General features: G+C 51.1%; 5 protein-coding genes across 5 annotated transcripts; 3 read left to right on the top strand and 2 right to left on the bottom strand.

The window, feature by feature from the left end:
* Positions 1-12: 12 nt before the first annotated feature.
* AtWU_10503 (PEX28-32 family peroxisomal membrane protein) lies at positions 13-1762 on the top strand (the record flags this gene model as incomplete). The annotated part of the gene is made up of 3 exons (XM_035505607.1): positions 13-173; positions 249-389; positions 445-1762. 3 exons carry the CDS (start codon positions 13-15, stop codon positions 1760-1762), a joined length of 1620 nt encoding a protein of 539 aa, XP_035361500.1.
* Positions 1763-2388: 626 nt separating this feature from the next.
* On the top strand, positions 2389-7020 carry AtWU_10502 (putative ABC bile acid transporter; the record flags this gene model as incomplete). Its single annotated transcript, XM_035505606.1, has 4 exons — positions 2389-2439; positions 2529-2834; positions 2885-3395; positions 3449-7020. The coding sequence occupies 4 exons, from the start codon at positions 2389-2391 to the stop codon at positions 7018-7020; spliced, it is 4440 nt and encodes a 1479-aa protein (XP_035361499.1).
* Positions 7021-7292: 272 nt separating this feature from the next.
* Positions 7293-8669, bottom strand: AtWU_10501 (uncharacterized protein; the record flags this gene model as incomplete). Its single annotated transcript, XM_035505605.1, has 4 exons — positions 7293-8242; positions 8294-8337; positions 8399-8530; positions 8599-8669. The coding sequence occupies 4 exons, from the start codon at positions 8667-8669 to the stop codon at positions 7293-7295; spliced, it is 1197 nt and encodes a 398-aa protein (XP_035361498.1).
* A 487-nt stretch (positions 8670-9156) lies between these two features.
* AtWU_10500 (nucleolar protein 16) lies at positions 9157-9952 on the bottom strand (the record flags this gene model as incomplete). Its single annotated transcript, XM_035505604.1, has 2 exons — positions 9157-9745; positions 9822-9952. 2 exons carry the CDS (start codon positions 9950-9952, stop codon positions 9157-9159), a joined length of 720 nt encoding a protein of 239 aa, XP_035361497.1.
* Positions 9953-10259: 307 nt separating this feature from the next.
* On the top strand, positions 10260-11751 carry AtWU_10499 (Zn(2+) transporter YKE4; the record flags this gene model as incomplete). The annotated part of the gene is made up of 4 exons (XM_035505603.1): positions 10260-10403; positions 10509-10659; positions 10717-11662; positions 11736-11751. 4 exons carry the CDS (start codon positions 10260-10262, stop codon positions 11749-11751), a joined length of 1257 nt encoding a protein of 418 aa, XP_035361496.1.
* Between the last annotated feature and the right edge of the window lie 516 nt (positions 11752-12267).

The following is a 12267-nucleotide window of genomic DNA, read 5'->3' as shown; positions in this document are numbered from 1 at the left end:
GGATGTGGCATCATGGAAGATCACACTACGGACGCCCTCGTCAATCGTGACGAGCCTGTCCCGGTCATCGCCGCTGGGAAGCACAATGACGATGCCGAGCGATCAAAACCTGGGGTACTGAAGCGATCAGTGTCCAAGGCCGGTCGCTCTCTACAGGATAGGATTTTCTCCAAGTATGTACTTTCTTAGTAATTCCTTCTCATATCGATATCGTGTAAATTACCTTGGCTGACTGGGTCCGAAAACAGGATCTTGGAGCAAGTTATGCCCGTCGAAGATGTCGATGCTGAATCAGTGTCAGTCGGCGACAAGCCAATTGCCATCGATAGTAAACGGCCGGCGTTTAGTCTACCTCTGATGGCCAACAATTTCCGCCGATTCAATGCAAGGTAAAAGAGACTCTTCTCATTGTCTGGCTGATTCAAACGCTGATTTCTCTGATAGGATTGGCATCGTTTTCCTGTTTCAAACCCGTGTGGAGCGCCTGCTCAGCTGGAAACAGACCTCCCACACAGTCTCCTTTCTCTTCATCTATTCCTTCATATGCCTAGATCCCCATCTTCTCGTCATTATTCCATTCGCCGTACTCTTGTTCTTTGTCATGGTGCCTGCATTCCTCGCACGCCACCCTCCACCTCCCTCGGCATCCACTTCCAGCATCACCCCTTACTACTCATATGAAGGCCCAGCCCTTGCTCCTGCCAAAACCATTAAGCCAGCGTCGGAGACGTCTAAGGATTTCTTTCGGAATATGAGAGATTTGCAAAACTGCATGGCAGACTACTCCGATGTACATGATGCGACGGTTTCCGCGTTCGCGCCGTTGACAAACTTTTCCAACGAGAAACTTTCATCGACAGTATTTCTTACATGCATGCTAATGGCAGCTCTATTATTCTTAACCGCCCACCTACTCCCGTGGCGGCTGATTCTCCTTGTTGGAGGCAATGCAGCCATTCTGTCAATGCACCCAAGCTTTCCAGACCTGGTACAGAGTCTTGCAGGGGATATGTTGGATCAGACAGCAGAAGAGGGTCCGACAACGGATAGGAAAGGCCAGGAATCATTCAACCTCGGCGGTGTGGCCATGCCTGCTTCGCCCTCAAAAGCCGCGTCATTGATGGAATCACTGGCCAATATCTCCTTGGACTCCTCCCCAGAGGAGCGGGAGGTTGAGGTATTCGAGATCCAATATCGCTCCCTTGCTCCTTATTCTGAATCGCAATGGGAGCATTTTCTCTTCAGTCCTATGCCTTACGATCCGCTCTCTCCCTCACGCATTGCCGGTGATCGTCCTAAGGGCTGTCGATTCTTCGAGGATGTCCAGCCCCCGACTGGATGGGCGTGGAAAGGTAAGAAGTGGGAGTTAGATTTGGACTGTCGCGAGTGGGTTGTGGAGCGCATGATCACAGGAGTTGGCTTCGAGGTCTCCGGTAGTCCATCGGAAAGTGGCATGACCAGTGGCGAGATTGGTGGTTGGGTCTGGGACCTGCCTCCGGCCTCCAACAGATATGAAGAGGCAGTGTCTACGCTAGCATATGATGTCCTCGAGTCATTAAACCCATCGAAAGGACATGATTCTAAGGGCAGAAAGAAAGGGAAAGAAAGGATCTCCCAAGATTATGAGGAGAAGGTGCACACCGGATCCCATGTAACGGGGGAATGGAGAAGGAGGCGTTGGATTCGCATCGTGCACCGTGTCAGTTTACCAGCTGCCGATAAGTATGATCAAGCAGCTGAGGACGATACCCGCGATACATGATAACATGTACGATCGCTGAACGATAATGGCGATGAGATGTATCCATCGAATTGGGAATTATATTCAGATCAACATCGTACATGCCCAGAAGGGCGTTTAGCAAGTGGACATGTATAATCCGACCCACGCAGACCAAGTTGCAATCAATAGCAGTCACAGGCCCACTCTGATACCGTACGATTACCAGGCTTGTGGCTAGCAGGAAGGCTCCACAGCGTTGATGGATTCGCTTCGGGCACTATCGGACACTTATCGATTGTTGTTTTTTTATTCTTGTACCCTACATACACAGTGCAGGTTAATTAGTGGAGACACAAGGTAGACCTCTCCTTGTTGAAATATCTTCACTCTATTTAGGATTAAATCTGGGTTCCTGTAAAGACTTCTTTCATACAGTAGTAATAGTTGCCATGTGAAACCTGCCAGATGCTGGCACTAATGTGGGGAAGCGCCCGCATCCGGTTAAGTCCTGCCTAAGGCAGCAGGGTGTGTTTCGGAGGCAACGCCGATGATCCGCCGTTGCGATAAGATTGAAGGCGGACTTGCGGGCTGACAGCTTCCAATACCTTGCTTCCTCTGGACAGTCCCAGTGTCCCAGGATACCCATCCCTCGATATCTTCCTCCAATGCCGGTTGAACAGCACTATGGAGCGGACATCTCCTGCAAATGGATATGGGTAGGTCAATAACCGGGAGCAACCGCAATGATAGTGATCTTTGAGTGACTAGTTAGTTGTGGTTCATTGACATATTTCTATGTTACTAGGACTCGCGCGGGGCGCGGCTATCCCCATGTGCTATGGGATACATGTCTACCATACCCGCAATTGTCGTCTCAATTGCTGTACTAGGCTATGTACTCCGTAAAACATCGATTGCAAAGCGTCCCCAATGGACCAAGCCTTTCGTTCCAGAGCAGCCTATGACCTCTGACTTGCCAATTGATGGCTCAAAACAACGGATGGGCTGGGTGATAACCCTGTTTGCCATCTCATTGGTAGGGCTATCATCTGAACTTATTAAATTAGTCCTTCTGGGGTGGTCGTCCAATCTTTCTCTTTTGATAGCCTGGGTAAGCCAAGGGTGTCCCTGCAGGGAGTCGTTACACTGACGTTCAAGTAGATGGCCGCAACTTGTTTGATCGCAATAGCCCGTCCGAGGTCTTGCCCTCTTTCTTTACTCAGTTTCTTTATTAGCATACTGGCAGTAGAGACCGCCTATATAACGATCTATGATGCGCATGAATCTACCCTCGCCCCTCATTATGTCGCAGCCGGTATTGCTTTGGTTGGATGTCTTGTAATCCTCATGATGCCCCTTCGAGGTCCTTTACTTCCCTGCATGGATATTGGTGCTGTTGGCCAACCCCCATCCAGTAAATACCGCAGCCCCGAGGACAATTTACGGCTCTGGCAATTTCTGAGCGTGTCGTGGATGGCCCCGTTGATCTCCATTGGCAGGAAGAGGCAGTTACAAGAGGAAGATGTTTGGTTCTTGGGATTCGAATTTCAGCATCGCAAGCTACATGAGAAGTTTCGCAGACTAAAAGGGTCTGTTATTGGCCGATTGCTACAGGCTAATGGCATCGATGTCCTGATCATTACCACCATTGCCATTGTGCAGATGCTTTGCGGTCGGTCTTTAATACAACACCCACCTGTTGTGATGACGCTGACAACGTAGTAGATTTTTCTACACCGGTACTACTCCAGCAGTTGCTACAAGCCATGACTGACCGTGGATCGTCAAACCGGGTTGCCCTGACATATGCTTTGCTGTCTCTTGTCCTCCGCTTGATTGCCGCGCAGTCGCAAGTGTTAAGTCTGTGGTATGGGAGACGTAGCTACGAGAGAAGTCGAGGCGAGATGATCATGATGGTATATGAAAAAGCTCTTTCTAGAAAGAATGTTTTTGATCAGCAATTGGTTGACAAAGCAGAGGAGGATGGGGTGCAAGATGAAGATCGCACTGCTTTGGATGCGCAGCCGGAACAGCGCAAGTGGTGGCAATTCTTCGTCTTTCGACGAGTCACGCGCAAAGAAAAGGCCAAAGAAACTGCTTCTATGGGTAAGATATTCAACCTTTTGCGCGGGGATGTCTACGAAGTGGCCCAGCGTTTCTGGGAGATCGACACGTTGGTCGACAAGCCCCTAGGGCTAGTTATTGCGGTTGTGCTGGTATGGAAACTGCTTGGCCCTTCATGCTTCTTGGGTATTGTGGCAGTTTTGATCGCGCAAGTTTTGAACGCATTTGTCACTCGTGTCCTGCTGCAAAAAGAACGGGTTCGCCGGCTTGCAACAGATGGTCGACTACAGGTCTCCTCCCAGTTTGTGGAGGCGCTGCGTCATCTTCGGTGGTATGGATGGCAGAATCACTGGTTGCGCCAGGTTATGGACGCCAGACAATCTGAACTGAACCTTCGTATTGTCACCATGCTATGGGGTATCGTTATCCGGTTCATCAACACCTTCGCCAGTGGCCTCTTCCCTGTAATAGCGCTATACGCATATACTCTTTTGGCGGGAAACCCATTACGCATCGACGTTATCTTCCCTGCTTTACAACTCTTCACTATGCTCGAGACTCGTCTGAGGGACATCCCGAGTCTCATAACGGTGCTGATCAATGCGTCCATCGCTATGGAGAGAATTGAGGACTTCATGGCTGAGCCAGATAAGGAGCAGAAAGAGGTCATCGAGACCGAGCCAGCATCGATTCAGCTGGAGCACTGCTCTTTTGCCTGGCCTGGTAGACAGTTGCCAGTCCTTCGCGAGGTCGACCTGAGTGTACCAACTGGGCTAACCGTTGTGTATGGCAAAGTCGGAGCTGGTAAAACGGCTCTACTCCAAGCCTTGCTTGGCGAACTGGACAGACTCGCAGGTGTTTCATACGTACCAAATGAAATGATTGGATACTGTGCCCAGACCCCCTGGCTGCAGAGCATGAGTATACGAGACAATATTCTGTTCTCTTCATCATATGATGCGCAACGTTACAGACGGGTGCTGGATGCGTGTGCCTTGTTACCTGATCTGTCTAACTTCAAGCATGGAGATTTGACCTTTGTGGGTGAAAACGGTGTCGGTCTCTCTGGTGGACAGAAGGCACGGGTAGCTCTTGCACGGGCGATGTACAGCACTGCCAGGATACTGTTCCTTGATGACCCCCTGTCAGCTCTGGACCACAACACAGCCGAAACTGTCGCACGCAAATGCTTCTCAGGTCCCTTGATGCAGAATCGTACAATTGTGCTGGTCACTCATAGAATTCACCTGGTTCGACAGATGGCAGATCAGATTGTCCTCATACAGAAGGGCCGCGCAGTTGTCGAAGATAAGCATGAGCTCTCGTCGCATGAGAGTGGTCAATCGGAATCCAGCTCGTCCGATAGTTCATCTAGTACTGAATCCGAGAGCGAAACGGCACCCACCGACGAGACTGCTGCAGTGCCGACAAAGTTCATAGAAGAAGAGCATCGAGCAGAATGGGGTGTCAAAGCTAGAGTGTATTGGAAGTACATCAGAGCCAGCAAGTACAGATGGTGGATAACCCTGATTCTCGTGCTTGTTGTGTACCGGTTCACATCCGTGGGACAATCCTGGTTTTTGAAGGAGTGGGGAGAAGCCTACAATGAAACACTTCTATTGTTCGGATACTCCGGTACGAACAATAAGTCGTTCTCGGGGGACTGGATAACACCGTCGGCCATGGTGAAAATGCTCGACTGGAGACCTTCCAACCCAATTGACAAATTCCCGGCCCCAGTTGAAGATGTCCGTCCGTGGCTGCTGGCCTTCTTCATCATCACCACTTTCCAATCAGTCGTCCTCCTGATTGCGCAACTTGTGATGCTTGTGATGGTCTACAGTGCAGGAAAGACGCTTTTCCAGGAAGTCATGGTGCGAGTGAGCCATGCTACCTTTCGGTTCTTCGATGTGACTCCCATTGGGCGATTAATGAATCGCTTGACCTCAGACATTGGCGTTGTTGATGGAAATATTAGTGAACAGTTCCAAATGATTGCCTTCCAGGCTATTACTTGGATCTCGTCTATTGTTGTGATCGCCTCAGTGACGCCGACCTTTCTCGGATTCTCACTTGTACTAACGGCAGCATTTGTCATGGTTTTTCTGCGTTTTCTACCAACGTCGCAGAGCCTTCGGCGGTTAGAGATGGTGTCACTAAGCCCATTGATATCTAATTTCGGTGAACTGCTTCACGGCCTGACCACCGTTCGCGCATTCCATGCCGAAGGGCGCTTTCAAGATCGAGTCATCGCAGTAGTGGATAAGTTTCAAGGAATGGACCACTTCTACTGGTCTCTCCAAAGCTGGCTCATGTATCGATTCGAGAGCCTCTCCGCTTTCTCGACATTCTGCCTTACTGTCCTGGCTTTGTACACGAGCGTCTCGCCGGGTCTAGCGGCGTTCGTGCTCGTAGCAGCTAATAACTTCGTCGCGTCTACCCATGCCCTGTGCAAGCAATATGGCCAACTGCAAATGGATTTTGTCTCTGTTGAGAGGGTAGACGAGCTGCTTCACGTCGATCAAGAATCACCTGGAACGATAGACCCCCCTGCATCATGGCCCAAGTTCGGCCGTGACATCGTTTTCGAGGACGTGACCATTCGCTATGCGCCTCACCTGGATCCGTCACTCAAAGATGTTTCTCTGCGCATCCCAGGGGGCTCCACGACAGCTATAATCGGCCGAACCGGTAGCGGCAAGTCCACACTGGCCGTGTCCCTACTAAGTGTCATCCGTCCCGACTCGGGACGCATCCTTATCGACGATCTGGACATCACACAAGTCAGTAAACAAGCTCTACGCACCCGAGTCACGTTTGTTGCGCAGGACCCAGTTCTCTTCCCCGGAAGCATCCGCTTGAACCTCGACCCAGTAGAGGAGTACTCTGATGCAGAGTGTGCAGACGTCCTGAAACGAATCTGCAGTCGACACGGCTGGAGTCTAGAGACGCACGTCGAAGCAGGCGGACGGAACCTCAGCCAGGGAGAACGCCAGCTAATTGGTCTCGCGAGGGCTGTGCTACGTCGCAGCTCGATCGTCATCCTGGACGAAGCGACTGCCTCAATTGACCATGAAAGTTCGCTCGAAATCCAACAAGTGTTACGTGAGGAGATGAGGGAGTCGACCGTAATCACCATCGCGCATCGGCTGGAGGCCATCAAAGACGCAGACTACTATATCATGTTGGACCAGGGAGGCGTGTCCAAGCAGGGGTTCGTGAAGGACATGTAAGCGTCCGATAGATAGATATGTAGAGAGAAGAAGAAGCTTTTCCATTTCCATTGCCAGCCAGCGAATACATCACAGTAGAAGTCAAGGCCGAAGAATATTTTCCCTCCATGAACGCCCGCTATTCATCTTGAACCGAGACTCCCACAAACTCCTACGCTGAACCGCAGGCATAAACCACGAGATCAACTCCGCAGGAAAGAAATAAACAACCCCCATCAACTCATCTCCAACAACCCATATGCATCGAGTCAAGTCATGGATACACTCCCCCATCACACGAAAATGTACGCAAAAACCACCCACATAACCCAAATGACAGCTAAATCCTGGAAAACAATACTATCATCCAGCGCACGCATTTCCGACCCACTCTCCGAAGTATGGCTGGCGTCACTTGTCTTGACCGGGGTAGTTTCTGTCTCAGGATCACCGTTCCCCACACCCGTAGATGATGTTGGAGTGCCCGTTTCAGTAGCAATGATTGTGACGGTCTCCGGCGCTGCGGCTTCTGTAAATCTACTGGCATAGATAGTCGAGGTGGAAGTTGACAAAGGCCCGTCATGACCACCAGCAGAAGCAGCAGCGGTAGGGCTATCCATAGTGGAAGTAGGATCAGAGGACAAAGTAGAGAACCCCATATCCTGGATGGAGAAGGAGGATGGGGGTATTCTTCCCGGATCAGAGCATGCGCGTTTACGTAGAGCGGTTTTCTCTTCCTGCGTGGCTGCAGTTGCGGTTGCAGACGGAGGAGCAGAGGTCATGCTCGGCAGCTTGATCAGGGTGAATGATGGTTTAGATGTAGATGAAGCCTTTCGCAGATGAGTAGCCGGCAGAAGAGGAGGAACAATGGGGAGCGTAGGGCCAGCGGATGGATCTTCCGTCGGAGTGAAGAGAGGATAGCCGTATTCTTCTTGCTCATTGCTGTCAGGATAGTCTTCGTCAGAGTCGTCATCAAAGTCTTCGTCGAATTCTTCGTCAGAATATGCGTCAGAGTATTCGTCCAAGTCTTCATCAAAGTTTTCATCCTCGACATCCAGGTCGAAAGCATCCTCTGCATCACTGGAATCGTCCCAAGTCTGGTCGTCAACCTCATTCTCGTCATCGCAGAGAATAGTCTCCGGCACAGAGACAGGAACAACATCTCTGGACTTCTTAATGATGGCATAGCCTGTTCCATTGAAGGCGCAGAGAGCGTCACCAGCCGATGAGGTGGTCTCATAGCCTGCGCTTTCATTAGTACTGAGTGGGTTATATATATTTGGGGTGTAAGTACAGGTAGCTTTCTCCTCATAGCCCTCTGGGAGCAGGTCCTTCAGACTATATATTCCATTGCTGTGAGTATCACGTCTATTCGTTAGAAGGAAGAAGTCCAGCGTACAAGAGGTTGCATAAACTGATCTCCACAGTGTGCTGAGATGCACAAGTGATGATAGTCGGGCCCTCAAGGGAGCCGGAGGCGCAGTAGCTGCCGCCAGGCTTGGAGCAGACGAGCGAGTTAGTCTCAGGGTCACTATTATTTGGTTACATTTTGGTTAGATATCCTGTTCGTCGTAAGAAATAGGGAGAGGGTAGGCAGACTATGCTATCTGCGCAGCGGCAGTGAGCAGGAGTGCCAGTAAGGTGGTTAGGGCAAGGAAGTTGGGAGCCATGGTGATGGTCCTGATCTTAGCGTTGGGATACTGGCGGCGTTTGGGATGGAGGAGATGAGAAGGATAAGGGGGAGAGAAGGAGTAGAGAGATCTGGAGAACTACGCAGTTTGGATCTGTATGTTTCTATGTGAACGCGCCAGGCGTCTTCGACGCGTCTGTAGATAGCTTCGCGACTTGTGTTGCATATAATCCAGTGAATGGACATGCTAATGGCTCATGCTGCTTGTGCTTGTGCTCACGTGGTAGTACAAATTGTGTGATAATGTTCATAAGCAGGAACGGCAAGTTGGATGACCAAATCAAGTGTATTAGCATTTGCGACCTGTGCCAGACATGCACAGATGGAGTCTATAAGATGGTATAACCGCAAAAGCAGAGACAATTCGGACGTGGTCCAACAATCCAGCCGCAAGCAACTTTTTATCCCAAATCAGCCCTGTCAAAACGCCATACTCGCCGATAGAAATGCATCAATTCAAATCCCAATCATGACCGGCTCTGCTGCAACTTGCGGATCCTCCGCTTCAAGTCTCCCTCCGTCTGCTGCATCGGGTTCAATTTCCGGTCGCGAGCCATGGCCGAGTAGTTGTCTCCGTGCTTCTCGATCAATCTCGTCACCCACTCTTGCTCTCTGGTGCTCTGATGGCGCGGCTTCTTCGCCCGGACGGCCACTCCCTCCTGCGCAGCCTGGCGCTCGAGTTGCTCAACAATACCATTTCCGGAGGCGTTTTGGCGGGGTTGTGTGACAATCTCGTTACTCGACAGCTCGTTCAAGGGATCGTTCAGCGGGTTGTTGCGCTTGACCTTGCGTCCGGCGATTTCAACCTCTTCGTCGGCCGCACCGCGAATCACACGCAGAATCTTGCCGGTCTCGGGATCACGCTCAACCTTGATTTCGCTTGTGGCAGTTTGCTTGGCGAGCGCCTCGGTGCTGCTCTTGATGTACAAGGAATCTTCGGGCTCTCCTTGGATACCGTCCGCGGTTGCGCGCTTCTGAGAACCACCGGATGGAGCATTGAGGCGGTGGACGAGACCCAAGCGGCGGTAGTTTTGGGTGAGAGTTTGCTTGCGGTCCCTATAGAGAGCAGTATTAGTATACAGTCCAAAGGTAATTCCTCTTCCATATTTGTTCTGTCGGGTCGTAAACGTACCAGTTTTCCGCAATGATAGCATTTCCCAGAACATTGATCTTCTTCTTGCCGCTCTTGAGGAGACCGGCTCTCTTGGCCTTTGCCTTGGGCAAAGAAGATCTCTTCTTCTTGGCTTGTCTGATGTTAACCATGGTGCCAGGTATGGGATTTGTATATCAAAAGTGGGGTGATGTATTCAAAGGACCGGAATTGAAGCTCAAAAAATTGCGGCGACAGAAAACGGATCTTATCGAGTTTGCATGTTTGCACTGATAGGGGCTTGGCGTGTTTGCTGCAGGGTCCCGATACGGCGATAACAAATCAAAGCCGGGATTTGGAGATCCGAGAACGGCGTATCATATTTATCTCACCGGCAGCTATTCCCCTCTTGTTTTTCTCTTTCTATCAAGTCCTCTTCTACTATTTTTTGGGGTAGCCTACAATTGATCAATTGCTACTATGGCGCCCTCTCTTCTGGCTCCAGCTCGGCGCATGGGCCTTGCGCTCGCCGCGGGTCTCGTTCTCTTCTCCGCACTAGCTGTTGCGCATGATGCTATCTCTGTAGGGGACATGTCCGTGGGACAGATTGAGGAAGAGTTGCAGGTACGCCCGTGCCCCCTTGCATCCTAGATGTTCTGTCTGGGATAGAGAGCCATCGATCTCCCCATAACACCCTCAACATACCCATTGTGTACTAATGCCATGTAGAACTGCCCCCTCGTCGAGTCCCTCAATGAGCATAAGCGCGCCGCAGCCCCCCAAACAACCAGCTTGACGTCCAAGATCTTCTCCATCCTCTTCCCCAGCAGCCCTGCAGTCAATGCTATCCTGGCGACGATCTACATCTCCGGCCCACCCAGTATGTGACTTTCTCGCATTCAACCTCCAACAATCATAACCATATCCCCCGCACTAGACTTCCTGCTGGCCCTATGCCCTCCAAACATCGACCCTTCCTCCCTGTCCGTCATGGTCGCCTTCGCCGTCGGCGGCCTCCTAGGCGATACCATCTTCCACCTGCTCCCTGAGATCTTCCTCGGCGAAGACTCCCCCGATCACGTCCGCTTCGTGATGGTCGAGCCGAACCGCAACCTCCTCCTGGGCCTCGGTATCATGGTAGGCTTCTTCACCTTCGTCGCAATGGACAAAACCCTACGTATCGCCACCGGAGGAGCAGGACACGACCACTCCCATGCCCACGCCAACACCGACGACCACAAACCCACCGGCACAGCAACCGGCGCCTCCCCGCAACCCTCCACCTCACTGAAACAGCGCAAGCCCGCAAGCAACAGCACCACCACCCCCCAACCCACCGACACCGACGACGACGAGAAGGAAATCAACCCGAGCGTCAAACTCGGCGGCTACCTGAACCTAATCGCCGACTTCACGCACAACATCACCGACGGCCTCGCCATGTCCTCCTCCTTCTACGCCTCCCCCACCATCGGCGCAACCACCACCGTCGCCGTCTTCTTCCACGAAATCCCCCACGAGGTCGGCGACTTCGCCCTCCTCATCCAATCCGGCTTCTCCAAGCGCAAAGCCATGGGCGCCCAGTTCGTCACCGCCATCGGCGCCTTCCTCGGCACTTTCATCGGCATCGCCGTCCAAGAGCTCGGCGGGAATAGCTCCTCGGCAGCAATCACCGATAGTTGCCTGCCCTCCTCTGGCCTCCTCGGAACAAGTCTCACCTGGGGCGATATGCTCCTCCCCTTCACGGCGGGGACATTCCTCTACGTGGGAACAGTCTCCGTTATCCCGGAGTTGTTGGAAACGGGCAAGGATAAGCGCGTGGAGATTAAGAAGACCATTGTGCAGTTCTTGGCTGTTATGGTTGGGGCTGGGATTATGCTTGTGTATGTTTATTCCTATCCCCCCTCCTCCTCGTATGACGTATCGTGATTTTTGTATCGCTAACGGTTGAGATAGCATTTCATGGGATTAGATCACGCGCCTAACGCGATAGTTCGAGCGATGATTATGAGTAGAACGCATGTTGAAAGATGAGAGATGAGATGGCATATGGATATAGAATTAGTAGTAAATAATGATGGTGTGAACCATCAAAGAATAGACAATTTAATATGATCGAGGTTTCTTACATGACTACTCGTAGTATCCGATCATACTACCACATACTAAGAGTTCAAAACCTCTGACATAGTAATGCCTAGATCGACCCTACTTTACATAATTATGAGCCCATTGAACAGTTAATATGATACTACGTATGGCACACTATGGGGGAGTAAAATGTATAGCAAATGGGCATAAAACCTAACTATTTATATAGTAGTAGTTGTTGTAAGACAGCTACTCAGCCAGAAACACCAGAACCACTAAGCGCCCAGCGCGCGGACGGAACATGAAACTAACTCCTCGGGTAGATGTAGATGGATAAAAGCGTAGTCAGTAAGTAGCAATAGTAGACGTGGATCGTCAACTAATATAGTCTAATCAA

This window comes from Aspergillus tubingensis (genome assembly GCF_013340325.1).
Source record: "Aspergillus tubingensis WU-2223L DNA, scaffold_13, whole genome shotgun sequence".
Classification (NCBI taxonomy): domain Eukaryota; kingdom Fungi; phylum Ascomycota; class Eurotiomycetes; order Eurotiales; family Aspergillaceae; genus Aspergillus; species Aspergillus tubingensis.
The sequence above is the reverse complement of the archived record's forward strand: the minus strand, read 5'-3'. Positions and strand labels throughout refer to the sequence as shown.